At 48.3% G+C, this 16,009-nt stretch overlaps 1 protein-coding gene across 5 annotated transcripts in view; it reads right to left on the bottom strand.

The window, feature by feature from the left end:
- Positions 1-8,477, bottom strand: part of TLK2 (tousled like kinase 2) — a 121,337-nt gene extending 112,860 nt beyond the window's left edge. Inside the window, exons 1-2 of one of the 5 annotated variants that reach the window (XM_027625223.2) lie at positions 5,087-8,477; positions 2,013-2,098 (exon numbers count right to left, since the gene is read on the bottom strand). In XM_027625223.2, the coding sequence (XP_027481024.1) occupies positions 2,013-2,093 (81 nt within the window). In that variant the 5' untranslated portion in view covers positions 2,094-2,098; positions 5,087-8,477. Of the gene's footprint in view, positions 1-2,012; positions 2,099-3,605; positions 3,742-3,927; positions 4,377-5,086 lie in introns of those variants that run through there. The other 4 variants (XM_027625225.2, XM_027625222.2, XM_027625221.2 and 1 more) reach the window with 4 other exon arrangements.
- Positions 8,478-16,009: the final 7,532 nt, after the last annotated feature.

Here is a 16,009-nt window from a genome sequence, read left to right as displayed (position 1 = left end):
ACCCATAATGAGGAATTCACAGCTAGGAGGAGGAGTTTTTCTCAAAGCACCTTTTCTCCCAGTAGCATGGCCTCCTCCTCCCCAGTCCTATTTCAAATCAGTGATCTGAGGGATACCATATTTTGCAGGCAAAAGAAGTCATACAAAATGGAGATTTTTTTCTTCTTCCTAACTCCAAACTACAGAAAAATTTACTTGCCTTTTCCCCCTCCCACGTTTCTTTGCTATGGGAAAAAATCAATCGCTTGCTGGTCCTTGAACAACATTTACTGTAGTCAGCATACTTACTATGACTAAAAACATCAAAATAACATAGTGACATTAAAACATTTGGATATAAATAAACTTCTTCATATATAAAAGGAAGAACTTCCTATTAAACAGGCAGATTAAGTTTTCTGACACCTTAATTACATTTCAAGTTGGGCCTGGGCAAGAAGATTCACAATGTCAATTATCCCCATCACGTATGCCCTACTCCATCAAAAGTATACTTGGATATAGGTATCATGACCTTAAAAACTGAAAAAAAGGAAGGCATGCTAACAACAAAACCCAATGAATTTAAACAACATACAATATGAATACAAACTTACTTTTATTCCATAGGCGACCACTTGAATAGACAGAAGATTTGGATACGAACCTTCTGCTGAACTCCCAAATTAAAAGACACATCAAAGGACATTATTAGGTAATCAACTGAATCAGAGATCAATTTAATACTCACATATACTGCTCACTTCCAGCTGAAGCTACTTCTCCTAGATCAGAGAACTCATATTTATACGTATAATATCTTTAATATATATCAACAGTCAGTAAAGCCACTCCAAAGTGCCACAAGTCAATCATTTAATAAAAGTGACCAAAGAAACCAAGAACTACAAAATATGTAACGAATCCTGTGTTCCCATAGGACCTTGTCACAGTTCTAATACAAATTTCACCAAAGTATCATCTCCCTCTCACTTTCTCCATGACGGAGGCTTGGAGGCAGAGCCATCATTCCTGACACCCTGCACAAGGCCTGCTATACAGCAGGCACTCAATAGCTGTTGAATGAACAAAAAAACTATCAAGCTGTTCAGCTCACCAAAACTATGAGACCCCTCAAAGCAGCCAGTTTTTCCAACTAAACCTTGCCAACACCTTCTCCTTTAAGAAGCTACTAACCAAAGCCTGAGACTAACATTTAGGTCACCATAAGAAATAGCACAGAAAGAAATGTATCGCATGAAGTCAAAGATCAAAAATTCACAAGTCTCAAGCCCAAGTAATGCAACAATCTCGGACTGGTGAAGCTTTTCAATACGACATCACAAATATATTTTACATGTTGTATTAAAATCATAAATATATTGCACTAAAACCATCTTATGAAAGCAGAGGGGTGAACTACATGAGGATGCATAGGAAGCCATAATGTTGCTTAACTTAACCACCTGACCATTAATGGGGGTTTGAATCTTACTTTATGCTCCCAGAACAAAAATGAAGAGTGAGTAAAAAGGAAAAACAGGAGGAGAGAGAAGGCAGTCTGGGGGGGGGTGCAACCAGGAGGAATCTGTTGAACTGGTAGAATGACAAACTTAACAGAAGCAGATTTTTCAAAACTCTAGCATGTAACTATCCAAAAAAAAGCCATGTAATGAATCTATGCCAGTATCTTTTTGTTAACAGCTTTTTTTTTTTTTGAATGACTGAGGAGTTCTGACAAAATATGGCACAAAATCCAGATACACACCCCATCAGGATCCTTGCAACAAGACCCATGGGAAACCTCTCCCACATTAGAGGGGAAAGAGAAGCATATACTACTCCCACTCAGAATCCCTTCAATACTGTTAAGTTAGGGGAGTGACTGGTAGGACCGAAGAAAAGTTCACTGGAACCATGAGCTGATCTCCCCTGCAATCTATCAGTATGGCCCACCGAAACTGATCTTAATTGTTTTCTAAATGTGTTTCAATTAGTCTATGAACAGTGTTCACTATCAGCATTTTACTCACCTTACTAACACCAACTCCTGTAAACCTGGCCTCTAATAATTCCTGCCGTCGAGGGTCCAGGCTATGCAATTCTTCCATCATTTCTACTGAAAAAAACAAAGTAAGTTGTAAGACCATAAAAGCTAAAACATGAGGTACCAATTTTTAGATATAACAAAATGCAGTAATTATTTCATTGAATGGTCACACACAGGTAAACCTCAAGCAAATACAGCGTGCAAGTGATAAACTACAATGTGCTGCCTCAAATAGCAACACATTTAAAGTTAAAAATGGCTCAGAAGTCCTCTTCCGAGGGCTACTTATCCTTGTCTAGTTCTGATCTGATTTTAACAGCAAAAAACCTCCAACCCTTCATATAAGCTCAGTAAAAGTTGAGGAAGGACTAACCTGCAAAACAACAACAAAAAAATCCTATCAACCTTTGAATTTAACTAAGTACTTTTGGATATGTTTCCCAAACCCATGGGAACTAGTTCTTAAACTAAAAATATGAATCGTTAATAATAACTTAAAAATAATGTAGCATGAATCAGAAGCTACAAATAACTTCAAATAACTCTATTACATAGCTCCTTTCTCTGAAGAGCTCACAGTAGCTCATGAAAAAAGGAATTAATTATTTTAAATTTAACAGAGAACCCATGGTAAAACCATCAACCAGCATTCACTCAGGAAATTAGTAGAGCTCCATAACCATCCCTTTACAAAATCTTTTTCTGACCACTCCCTGGAGCAGTAGGTTTCTCTAGACATCTGCTTTGAGCACTCCTTTCAAGCAGGGAAGGGCAGGAGGACACCATTTTTAAACTCCTTCCACGACCAATAAATGCACAGGCTACTTCCAGCAAATATGTCCATCCACTGCAAGAGATCAACTCCTGCAGAACCCACTGGAAATCTCTCTAATATTAAAAGGAGAATAAGAGCATACACCATTACACAGAACCCTTTTGAGCATATTATTAAACAGCTATTGGAACGACTGGCATGATTTAAAAGTTCACTGAGGACACGAATTAAACATTCTCCTCTGCAATCTAACAACTCCACATTAACTGTAACAACCCCTACCAGTCCTCCAGTTTCATTTCCCTTCCTGGATTGAGAGCCTGGGGCAAAGGGGAATGAAAGGGTGACAAATTAAAGTTTCACCCACACAAACAAGTGCAGGTTACCGCGGGAATAAGGAAATTCTCGAAAAGGCAGAAAGGCATCTTAAAAAAGAAAAAGAAAAAGGAAAAAGGGGATTGAGAGAGAGTGCTTCCCCTAAGTGGCCTTTCTCGCGTCTCGCCCTGCCCTAATCAAGGCCGGAATGGCAGAGGTTGCAGCCTCCCTCAAACCCTAGGGTCTCTCGGAACATTTCCTAAACCTCCATCCCCAGGCCTGGGCAGGAAAATGACGCCCCAGCGGTTATTCCATTTAATGTCAACTCATGTTAAGGAAATCTCCACTCTGTCTCATTCCAGCGGGGCCTCGGACTGGGATCCTCCCTGCAGCCCTCCCTACAGCCGGGAAGCAGAACCGATGGGGCCTGGTCCCGGCGCCCCTCGCCTCCCGCCGGCTCCAAACTTTCCCCAACTCCAGGCCCACCTGTCACGGAGGGAGGGCGGGCCGGCTCTCGGGGGCGCCCGGGAGGCTGCCGGGGCCTCCAGCTGCCGGGGCGTCCCCTTCGCCCTGGCGGTCGCCGGCCCCACTCCCAGGCCGGGGCCGCCTGGGCCTCCCCCATCTTCAGCCCAGCCCCTCGGCGACCCGCAGCCCTCGGGGAGCCCCTCCCGCCTCAGCGCCGAGGAGCTGCGGCCCGGCGCCGGTCCCCGGGTGGGCCCGGGCCGCAGCCTCCTCAGCTGAGGGGGTCCCCCGGACGGTTAATGCCCCAGGCCCGGCGCCCTCCCCCGCCCGGGGCTCAGCCTCTCACCTGCCGCCGCCGCCGCTCCACGCTCCTCCCGGGAGGGGCCCCGACCCGACCCGGTCGCGGACCGCTCCGCTCTCCCCCTGGGCAGGCCCGGGGCGGAGCCGGGGCCTCTCCTGAGCGCCGCAACCCCCCGCCCGGGCAGCCGCCGCCGGCGCCGGGCTCCACGAGAGGGCGGGCGGGGGAGGGGGGCCGCGGAGGCCGCAGATCCCCGGGCTCGCGTACAGAGCCAGGCGCCTGACGCGGGCCCGGGCCGGGGCGGCCGCGGGGGGCGCGGGACCGGCCTCCTGGCGCCGGACAAAGGCCAAGGGAGGCGCAGGAGGGCCCAGGCCGGGCCGGGAGGTGGGGGCCCGCTCGGCTGGGGGCCACTCGGGTGCGGCGCAGAGGGCGGGGGGGGGTCGGAACCGCTGGTGCCCAGGACCCGCCTCCGGCCCCTTAATCCGGATCGGTTCGGTCCGGATTAGTAGTGATCGGTGTAAACACACTAGTGAAACCGCGTGTTTCCTCGCGAGATTTGCACGGCTGGGAGGCAGGGGGGGGTCCTGGGGGGGTGGGGGAAGAGCCGACAGTGGGGGAGGAGGGGGAGGGGACGAGGAAGGTGGGGGGGGGGTCCCCGCTGCCCCGGCGCCCCGCCTCCTCCAATCAGCGGCCAGGCTGGCGGGCAGGGGTTAACCAGGGGACCCCGCGCCGGCGGAGGAGGCCGCCGCCTCGCCGGGCGGCTGAGGGCGGGCGCACGGGCGGCGCAGGCGACGGGCCGCCCGGAGCCCGACCCGGGCCCGAGTCCCGGAGCCCCCGCCCGCGGGACCGGCCCCGGCCAAGGCGGTTGGGCCGGCACCCTGGGCCGCGGACCGGCGCTGGAGGGACCTCGCTGCCCGGGCCGGGCGCTCCCCATCCGCCTCGCCGAACCCCTCGCCCGCCAATCCCTCGTCTCCACGAGTTTGGGTGAGAAGTGGGCTTACTCTGCCCAGGAATGGATTTTAGAGGAAGAAAGCCCGTGAGCCGGCGGACCCCGCCCGAACTTCCTCGGAGACGCCCAGTTAGTGAGTTCGCGGTGCCCACCGCGTTGGCTTCTCGCACGCCCCGTCACTCTCCACGGGGACCGTCCGGCTCCCCAAACCCACACCGGCCGCCCTGGAAAGCAGACAGCCACTTTCCCTCCACATACCTGGCTGGCAGAGGGCGCCTCTAGGGACAAAAGGTGCCCTGGGATCAAAGCTGAGCCCCCACCCCCGGCGGGATGCTGCCCTCCGGAAGGGGGGGCGCTACCCCAAAGGGACACCCCGGGCACCCAGGGGGGAGGTTCCATTTCCATCTCTGATAAAAAAAAAAAAAAAAAATACGGCCCTCCTGGGTACTTAGCGGGACCTGCGGGTAAGTACTAGAATGGAAAATACAGGCCTGCGCCTCACAGGACCGCTACTGAGGAATGCGAAATAGGAAGGGGTGAGCTCTTGTGCGCAGCAGCCCCTGCAGCAAGGAGGGCCTCCTGCATAGGAGGAGGCTCCCACTCTAATCACCCAGCAGCACCAAAGGAAAGGAGAAAAAAAAAAAGCCCATTCTCAACCGACTCCTAGGAGCCAGGACACAGACTTCAATGCAAATACTCAACTTTGTATTTTGCTCTGACGCTTCCTTGATCAGACGTCTAAAGATGATTTGCGGAATACATACAAGTGATTCACAAGGGGAAAATTCAGACAATGAACAACAAACAGCCTTGAACTTTTCCAGGGGTTAGGCGAGTACTTCAAGTGGAGTTTCTGCCTTTTCCTCTTGCTTATTTTTTAATTCGTGTTATATTAACAGAACAGAGACTTGCTGAAAGGGCAGAGGATGGCAGTTTACTGTCCGTTGTCCGACCTTCCATACCCTTGGACCAATTCGGGCACTGTGGGAAAAAAATCCATTAAACCAAGAGTCACCTTGCCCCAGATCCCAGCCAGGTTGCAAAGTGCACACACATATTTCCAAAGGTAACAGTGTTTGAAGGGGAGGGGGAGAGCCAGTTAGGGGCAGAGTGTAGGAAAAAAGGTCAAGGTGGAGGGCTATCAAGAGAGCCGGAGAACCAAGGGGCATACAGTATACATAGGACTTGCCTTCCCCTCCAACGCAAAAGACCAGCAAATGAAGCAAGCTCTTGCACTACAGTGAATAATCAAGAAAGCAACTCCTTAAAGCGACAGTGGAATGTCGGGAGAAGAGTTTAAGAGAAGGAGCACTGGACAGAGAGTCAGAGCTGAGTTCCAGTCCAGCTGTCCCACAGACAAGCTGCATGGACCTGTTTGTTACCCAACCTTTTCAAGCTTTCAACCTCATCTATGAAGGAAGGGTTTGGACTAGATTTACAAAGTCCTTTCCAGGTCTAAAAGGCTATGATTCCATTTTAGGAGGTAATTATTTCGAATAATCAGTGGAATACAGGGAAAGGTGATATTTTCAGTTTCATTTCCTAGTGTGTTTTTTCTCAACGTGTCAAAGTTACAATGTCGTAGGTCTCTTCACAGCCCCACTCTAGATTTAACATTCATCCTAGAAAGAATCGCTTGTAGGAATTTAATGAATTTGCTTACCACAAAGATTGGGTGCTTCTATCTATAAGTGTTGTAGAAATGAAGATATCAAATATCAAGAGCAAGGGAAAAGAACCTTACCCTTTCTCAGAGAAAGATGGATAATTTCAAAACAAATTCTCTTGTCAGATGGTTCCTCTCACAATGTGACTGAACCTTGGGTTCATGAATCAGCTTGTTTGAAGTGTGTTTGCTCACATGGCAACTTGGTCAGACTCAGCTTGTCATAGACTGGCAAATGGTGACATGCCCCATGCAAAGACCCAATTCCCATTAGCTGTGGAAGGCTCAAACACGAATCCAACCAGGTTCATGTTCATAGTCACAGGGAAGACCACGGAGCTGGCTGGACATGCCTCAGACTAGCCCTGGTGTTCCCCAAGGTGCGCTCTGCACGCCTCATTAGGTTAATACGCTTTAAAGGGAGTAGCCATACATTGGTCCCTGGGAAACTCTTGGTTAAAGCAAAGTGGAATCCGTTATATCCGTACTACTTGGAACCCAAAATGTGTAATAGGCATATGGCAATGGGGGGGGGGGTGGGGAGATGGAGGTTTTCAGTACTTTTCCATTTAATTTTGGAACCACTACTCTGGTTTTGGTTGGTTGGCTGGCTGGTTGGTTGGTTGAGTGTAGTCATGGAAAAGGTGTTCTGAGAAAGACACTGGGGAAACTGGTTTAACCTTTTGCTTTTTAACCTGTACCACACTGATTGTCCAGCATCTCCTTGAATGTTTCATAATATCCACCATCTGCAAGCAAAAAGATCCTGGCATATGATACTGAGCAGGTTGACAGTGAGTCTTAGTGTGATTGCACCTTTTCTAAAAGGAGCCTGCAATGTGGTGGCTTAAGAGGACAAACTTACTAGGCAGCGTCCTTGATTTTAATCCGTTCTACCTCTTATCAGCTGTGTAGTCTCAAGCAAGATATTTAAGTTCTCCATGCCTCAGTTTCTTTATCCACAAAATGGTGTTAAAATCTCCCCGGACTGTTGGAGGATTAAATGAGAATATATATATATATATATATAATAGATATATATATCTATTATATAATATAAGATATATAATAGAGTAATCCCTGAATCAGTGGTTCCCACACTCCACATTTCTGCAAAGAGTTTATGTACATTTGTCATTAGACTGGTTTAAGGGCACAGAGTTTAACTTTGGAAGTCTTTGGAAGTCAGGCTGCCAATGTCTGAGTTGTTTAGGTGTTTTGCTTCATCACAGAAAAGGGACCAAAAAAATAAAGAAAAAGGACTTGATGTCTTTTTAATGAAAGCATTACATTTGTTGGGGGGGAGGGGTGTGGGGAGTAGAGAAAAGCAGGTCGCCTGCCTGCCTGGTCTCTTTATGCTGTTCTTCCCCCACCCCCGAGAACTGAGGGTTTCTCACCGTATGAATAAATAAGGAATTTCGTGAAGGCAATATTTCCACTATAAATTGCGCTAGGCAGGACAGTGTAGAATCCTAAAGTATTTATAACCGGGCAGAACGAGGTTCCAATCCTGACTCTTCACCTCTCGGGTTCCCTGTCTGAAAACCGGCCAGCACACCTAATTCCATGAGTTGCTTTAATTAAAATTGAAACAGTGATGGGAAACGGCTTGTAACCATGCCTGACCTACAGCAGGCGTTGAGTCAACGTTATTTCCCCTCTTCTCCCCATTCCTAACGAAAGGGGAAAGTGGTTGGCTGCCTGCACTACAGATTTTATAAAAATTCAGATCCCAGCCTTCGTCAGACTCTGCCAGTCACTCTTCCATCTCTGTTTGGCGTAGCCTCCTCCCGCCGCCGAGCTTGCTTCACAAACTCCTCTTGAGCAAGTGCCCTTGACACCGCTTGCTTTATTTATCAAGTCATGCGTTCTTCCCCACAGCCCACCGACAGTGCAACAATCTTATTCTGGAGGGTACCTCCCTTCTCTAATATCCTCTTCCAACTCCCTCCCCGCAAGTTATTTTTTAATAAATGTTTTTTCCCTGCATTGTGTGTTCCTTCTTCCCAGCAGCTGCAATGCAAGATAGACAGAGCAAAAGAGAGTAAATGCACTTAAATGTAACAAGTCCCCTCCCCTTAGCTACTCAATCCCCCCCGCACTGGTCGTGCTCAGAAAGATAACTTCAATAGGAAACAGCAAACATGATATTTGTGGAAACTGGCAAAAGGATATTTTTAAAGTCTCAGTTCTTCTGTTGGCTTTAAAAAAATGTGTCTTTAAAGTTTATTTATGATTTTTTTTAGTAATCTCTACTCAAACTCACGACCCCAAGATCAAGAGTCAGATGCACCACTGACAGAGCCCGCCAGGCGCCCCTCTTCTATTGGCTTTTTATATTAGGCTTCAGTCATCAACTTTCTGACATAGTGACACGGGTCATGAGGGAAAGGGAGCCCGAGCCCCATGCCCCTAGAGAGGAAAGAAGGGGATCACCCTGTGAGGGGCAGGAGGCTTGGGGATGGCCAGCCCAAAAAGGCAAGTCAAAAGATGAGCCCCTTCTTACACAGCCTCTGAGCTAAGAATGAGCTTTACATTTGTAAATGGTGGAAAGAAAATAAAAGGAGGAATAGTATGGCACATAAAAATTACATAAAATTCTAATTTTGGCATCCATAAATAAAGTTCCATTAGAACACAGCCACACTCATCCTTTGCATGTGGTCTGTGGCTGCTTTTTGCACCACAAAAAACAGTAATTGTGACAGGCCAGGAAGACCTGAAATATTTACCATCTGGTCCTTTACAGAAAAAGTTAGTCCACCTTGGCTGCGGGCCAAAGACTTCTCAAATTGTAATGAGCATATATAACCCTTGGGCATCTTGCTAAATGCAGGTTCAGACTTAATAAGTCTGGGATGGGGCCTGAGACTCTGCATTTCCAGCACCTCCCCGGTGACGCTCTTGCTGCTGGTCTGCAGACCGTACTGAGTATCAGGGCCTTGAAAGGCTTGTCCATCTTATGTTAATTTTTGTGAATGATTTCTAAGTAAGCAAATCTTAGAAAATATGAAAACTTGGAGTGTAACCCAGGATAACCACCTCAAACAGATTTTCCACGTTTCATCCCATTGTTTTGCATCATGTGACGGCCTGATGGCTGAGGAAATCGATTTGCCGGCAACCTTGCTGAGGCCAAAGGGATTGCAGCCCCAACACTTCTGGGATGTGAGGCTCCCTTGTATTTGCCGTAAACTTTCCATTCCGGCCCCAGAAAGACCTTTCTGAGTTCACCTTACCCAAATTATTCTTGATTTTTCCAATTTGAGGCAAGTCCCCTCCCTCAGCTCTTCCTTCAGGGACCAGCGCTTCTCAGAGTGACCAACCCTTGAAGAAACATCCAGGGTTCAAATCCTAGCCCTTCTAACGTGTTCTGACACCTAGAAGCACGCAAGTTCTGCTGCCTCAGTTTTCCTACCTGTGTGATGGAGATAAAGTATGTAAAGCCTCTGGATTTGTGGCAGATGCTTCCAAACCTGCAAGCATCTCAAAACTTCAGATACCCCAGACCTGCTCCTCCCCCGAGCTGACTCATTTTAGCAAATGTCAATTCCATTCTTTCATGATCTAGACCAGAAACCTTGGAATTATCCTCTTCTGCTTTTACCCCCGGCTCCTCCACTCCAGCCTCACTCTCTGCTCCCACCTCAGGGCCTTTGCACTTACTATCCCTCTACCTGCAATGCTCTCCATCAGCTACGTAACTGGCATTGGCCACAGGTTTTTACATCACATGAAGTGCATCCTATCTTCTGTGTACATATGATAATGAGGTGGAACTGGCAAATAGCTGCCCTTCCATAATAGAGAAGAGCTTCCCACTTTTCAAGGGACAACCATTCTAAGCTTCTGAGTAGAAGGAAGTGAGGAGGGAGAAGAGCACAGCCCCAAATCAAATGCTTGTTCTGTGCATGCCACTTGGAGAAACAGACAATAAACACGTGACTGTATGTCAAGGGTAATGAGTGTGTGCAGAGAAAGCAAGCAGGAAACTTGAATAGAGCCCTAGGCCCTGGGGGCAGTGTAGATGCTTTCTATAGGGAGGTAAGTCAAGCACAGCTTTTCTCCCAGAATGTGCCATCTTAGCAGGTGCCTAAATGAAATGAAGGCGCGAACTCTGTCACTGTCTAGGGGAAGGGCCTTCCAGGAAGAGAGAACAGTGAATGAAAATGCCCTGGGCCCAGAACTTGCAGGCCGATGTTGTCAAAGTGTGTTTCTGGGCTTTCTGGGCTGTGCGTGATAAAAAGATGCCTGCCACAGAGCAGAAAACACAGGTGGACCACAACTGTGGTAAGGTTCTGGCCTAACGGGGTACTTAATGAATGCTGTAGTGTGTCTCAACAGTTTTGAGCCTGTGTGTAACATCTAATCCCAAAGGATAGGGATTAGAACAGGAAGCACTTAGCATTTATAGGGCAGGCACTAGAATGACAGCATGTTCATTATCACATTTAATCCTTTCAACCTTGAGGGACGCCCACCATACAGATGAGGAGGAGAAAGTCCAGAAGAGGTATGAGGTCCCCAGCCAGCTCATAGGCAGCTGAAGGGGAATTCTCCCAGAGAACTCCAGAAGCCGCCCCCTCCCCCCGCCCCCACCACTGGGTTTAGGTCTAGGCTGTATCGGGCGGCCTGAGTGCTCTGTTCTGCCCCTCCTGACCTGTCCCAGGTTTCACCTGCTTTTTTACTTCAGTTCAATTAACTCTAACTTTCCTCTACCTCGTTCCGGTGTCTTGTCTCATGACCCCATATTTATTGGGCTCCACATCTTTCCTATCTGGCAGCCAGCTTTCACTTCCTGTGAAGGTTTACACATGGGCGGTTGGGTGGTTACTTAGTTAAGACTCTTATCAAATTCACCATCACCCAGAACCTGGTTCTCGGTTCTTCAGGTCCCTTGCTTCAGAGTTCATCTAACTCAGGAAGAATGTAATCAAAATACGGAGAGAATGGTACACACCCATGATGTCAATTCACTCATTTTAAAAAAGGAGAACATGACTGCCAAGCAGCGACATTTGACCAGCTGACTTTCCTCACAGAAAAGCTACTCAGGAAGGCAAATCACACCATAAGGTTCCTCCGCGAGCCAGGGGGGTAAGTGGGCTAATCTTACTGGCTCACCACGGCAAGCTATGTTCACCTGAGGTTCCCAATTCCTCGAAACAGGACACTCTTCTAAAAAGCCCCGGTGTTGGTCTGTCCCTGTTGTGGAATAACACCAAAAGCCCTGCCTTTTAGACTCCTCTCTTAGACGCTGGGTGGGCAGATCACAGCTCTTCTGAAACCACAAGCAATGTAGAGGCTTACGTTTTCTTAGACATTTGGATCACCCATTTTTAGCCAACCCTGCTTCTTTGTAGGTGGCTGATCTCATCCTACACTTGTTGAGTCTTCCAAGTCTTGTTCTCAGGGTTTTGCAGGTATCTTGGTGAGGCCTCCGGTTTTAGGTTCTGCTTTAACATTTATTAATTTTTTTTAAAATATTTTATTTATGGCCGCTTGGGTGGCTCAGTCGTTAATCGTCTGCCTTCGGCTCAGGTCATCCCAGGGTCCTGGGATCAAGTCCCACATCGGGCTCCCTGCTCGGCGGGAAGCCTGCTTCTCCCTCTCCCACTCCCCCTGCTTGTGTTCCTGCTCTCGCTGTCTCTCTCTGTCAAATAAATAAAATCTTTTTTTTAAAGATTTTATTTATTTATTTGAGAGAGGGAATGAGATAGAGAGAGCATGAGAGGGGGGAGGGTCAGAGGGAGAAACAGACTCCCCGCTGAGCAGGGAGCCCGATGCGGGACTCGATCCTGGGACTCCAGGATCATGACCTGAGCCCAAGGCAGTCGCCCAACCGAGCCACCCAGGCGCCCTGCTTTAACATTTATTGGCATAGGGCGCCTGGGTGGCTCAGTTGGTTGGGCGACTGCCTTCGGCTCAGGTCATGATCCTGGAGTCCCGGGATCGAGTCCCGCATCGGGCTCCCTGCTCAGCGGGGAGTCTGCTTCTCCCTCTGACCCTCTTCCCTCTCGTGCTCTCTATCTCTCAGTCTCTCTCAAATAAATAAATAGAATCTTTAAAAAAAAAAAAAAACATTTATTGGCATAAAACTTTAGGAAAGTTACTTCAATTTCCTCATCTATCACGCTGACAGCTAACACCTGTCCTCCTCCCTCCCGAGCTTGCTTTAAGGATGAAGCCTGTTAACACAATAAAGCTTTTTGAGATTTGGGGAAAAAAAGAAAAGGATCATGTAAATGCAAAATGAAGTAATTTTTCAAGGCAAGATCTCCCTAAAACAATAGTTGCAACAGGGAAAGAAAAGCTGACGTCACAGCTGGCCCCAGAAATCTGCACACAATCTACAGTCTATACAGTCTACCCAGGAGCCTACGGTCCATTATTGATGGGAGTGCGGTTCCATCTGGTCCAAGAAACACCACCCTAAAATATCCTTCAGTATCTTGATAATTTTTTTAAAAGATTTTATTTATTTATTTGACAGAGAGAGATACAGCAAGAGAGGGAACACAAGCAGGGGGAGTGGGAGAGGGAGAGGCAGGCTCCCCGCCGAGCAGGGAGCCCGATGCGGGGCTCGATCCCAGGACCCTGGGGTCATGACCTGAGCCGAAGGCAGACGCTTAACGACTGAGCCACCCAGGTGCCCCTCTTGATAATTTTTTTAAGATTAATTTAGGGCGCCTGGGTGGCTCAGTTGGTTAAGCGACTGCTTTCTGCTCAGGTCATGATCCTGGAGTCTCAGGATCAAGTCCCGCATCAGGCTCCCTGCTCAGCAGGGAGTCTGCTTCTCCCTCTGACCCTTCCCCCTCTCATGTGCTCTCTCTCTCTCAAATAAATAAATAAATAAAATTTAAAAAAAAAGATTAATTTATTTTAGAGAAAGAGAGAACATGTCAGTGGGAGGAGGGGCAGAGGGAGAGAGAATTGTCAAGCAGACTCCCTGCTGAGCGTGGAGCCCAATGTGGGGCTCAATCCCAGGACCCTGAGATCATGACCTGAGCTGAAATCAAGAGTCAGATGCTTAACCGTGGGAGCCACCCAAGTGCCCTCTTGATTTGAAGCCATCCACAGACTAGAGAGATTGTTTGCCTGGTGTTCCATTGTTCTTTCCCAAATCCAGAGTGCAGAGTAAACATGATGCTGCGAAAGAAATATAAGACTCGGAGTCCTAAGACCTGGTTCAAAACTCAGCTCTGCCTCCCTGTCAGTGAGGCCCAGTCCAGCGTCATTCCCCTGACTGAGCCCCGGCCACCCATCTGTTAAGGGGCCCCTCAGAGTTGCTGGGAGGCTGGGATGTGGTAACCTAGGTTAAGAGAGACTAACGTGAAGGCTAGCATGTAGAAGACACCCTGAAGATGCTTATTTATTTTTTTCAAAGAAGCTTGTTTAAAATAGGAATGTCAGGGGCACCTTGGTGGCTTAGTCAATTAAGCATCTGACTCTTGATTTCAGCTCAAGTTGTGATCTCGGGTTCGTGGGATGGAGCCCCTCCCCACCCCATAAGAATACTCCCTCTCTCTCTCTCAAATAAATAAAATATCTTTAAAAGTATTAACAATAGGGGCACCTGGGTGGCTCAGTCATTAAGTGTCTGCCTTCAGCTCAGTTCATGATCCCAGGGTCCTGGGATCGAGCCCCGCGTTGGGCTCCCTGCTCAGCGGGAAGCCTGCTTCTTCCTCTCACACTCCCCCCTGCTTGTGTTCCCTCTCTCTGTGTGTCTTTGTCAAATAAATAAATAAAATCTTTTAAAAAATTAAAAATTAAAAAATATATTAACAATAAGAAATGGTCACGGCCACTGATTTGTCTGATGAGAGAAAGCAGTTTATCATTAGTCTCCTCAAAACATTTGCTGTCTTCTGAGGTTTTAACTTTTGCCTGACATCCCAAGCTCTTTTAAGAATGTTCTTTTGTCGGGGCGCCTGGGTGGCTCAGTCGTTAAGCGTCTGCCTTCGGCTCAGGTCATGATCCCAGGCTCCTGGGATCGAGCCCCGCATCGAGCCCCGCATCGAGCCCCGCATCGAGCCCCGCATCGAGCCCCGCATCGAGCCCCGCATCGAGCCCCGCATCGGGCTCCCTGCTCCATGGGGAAGCCTGCTTCTCCCTCTCCTACTCCCCCGGCTTGTGTTCCCTCTCTAGCTGTGTCTCTGTCAAATAAATAAATAAAATTAAAAAAAAAAAAGAATGTTCTTTTGTCAAAAAACACAAAAAAGAATGTTGTCTTCCTAACCTAACAAAATATTTGGAAGTCAAAACAGATACCTGTGTACAGGAGCGCGTATTTCCAGGCACTTGGATGGATCAGTCGGTTAAGTGTCTGCCTTCCGCTCGGATCATGATCCCGGAGCCCTGGGATCAAGTCCTGCATGGGGCTCCCTGCTGCACAGGGAGCCTGCTTCTCCCTCTGCCCCTCTCTCTCTCATGAATAAATACATAAAATCTTTAAAAAAAGGGGGGACTTCCTTAGTCACTACTTTTGCCACCAGGCTGCTTAAGGGGTGGCAGGATTTTACTTTTGTTCGGATGTTCAGTCTCCAGCGTCACTGTTGCAAGGATATCACATGGTAACAGGTTCCCCATTCTGATTGCAAACCTGGCATCTCATTGACCAGCGCATTCATTCCATTCCTGTATCAGAGCAGGAAACACCCTGGTAGGTTCTTTTTTCTTCTCACACGGACACAAGACTCACCTGACCAACAGGTCCTTCTTCCCTGGGGTGCCCTTATACATACCCCCACGTTGACAACCAGGAGCTGGGCAGAGGCGCTGCCGCCTGCCGTACTGGTACTTGAGGAAAGGGAAGAGCGCTGGGAGGCCTCGGGTGTTCACACTGCCTGAAAGCCAGCCTCATGCCTGGCACTGATGCAGCATTTGCGTGCTGCCCCGTGGGGCTGATGCAAGGGGGAGCTGGTCCTGGGCCCTCCTGGGCCCTCCATCTCTTCCCCTCCCCTCCCCATGCTCCGCAGAGCACACCCCACCCCCAAGAAGTAGGCCTGCATTTGGTTCTCCAGCACCTGCTGACTTGTCTCTTCCACTAGAAAAAGTATGAAAAGTATGTTAACAGATTCCTGTGGTGTGTCCCTTTGTCCACTGGGGGCGCTATCTTAGAGCCTAACCTGGGAGCAAGGCTGAACCAGGATCCGGTCCAAGCTCTATTTTGCCCAGCTCTGGTTACTTCGGCTTCCGAGCCTCAACTTCCTCATCTGTAAAATGGGGACACAATACCCATCCAGAAGGGTATACCTAAAGCATCAAGCACAGTGCTTGGCCAAACAGGCAGGCAGAAACATGGGGCTTCCTGGAATGAGGACTTCTTTTTGCTCATTTGACTTTTTAAAAAACCACCTTCCTATTTGTGTCGACCAATTCGTATTTACAACATAAAATTGACTTTGTTTATAGAGTTTTCAGTAAGTCTCCAAACTAGAGCTGAGTCCCAGCACTAGCTGCGTAAAGTGTGACCTGCCAGAGGCCCTGGTGGCACCAGCCACGGGAGGGGGGAG

Source organism: Zalophus californianus, chromosome 16 (assembly GCF_009762305.2).
Source record: "Zalophus californianus isolate mZalCal1 chromosome 16, mZalCal1.pri.v2, whole genome shotgun sequence".
Taxonomy (NCBI): Eukaryota; Metazoa; Chordata; class Mammalia; order Carnivora; family Otariidae; genus Zalophus; species Zalophus californianus.
Note: the sequence above shows the minus strand (reverse complement) of the source record. Positions and strands in the feature narration are given on the sequence as shown.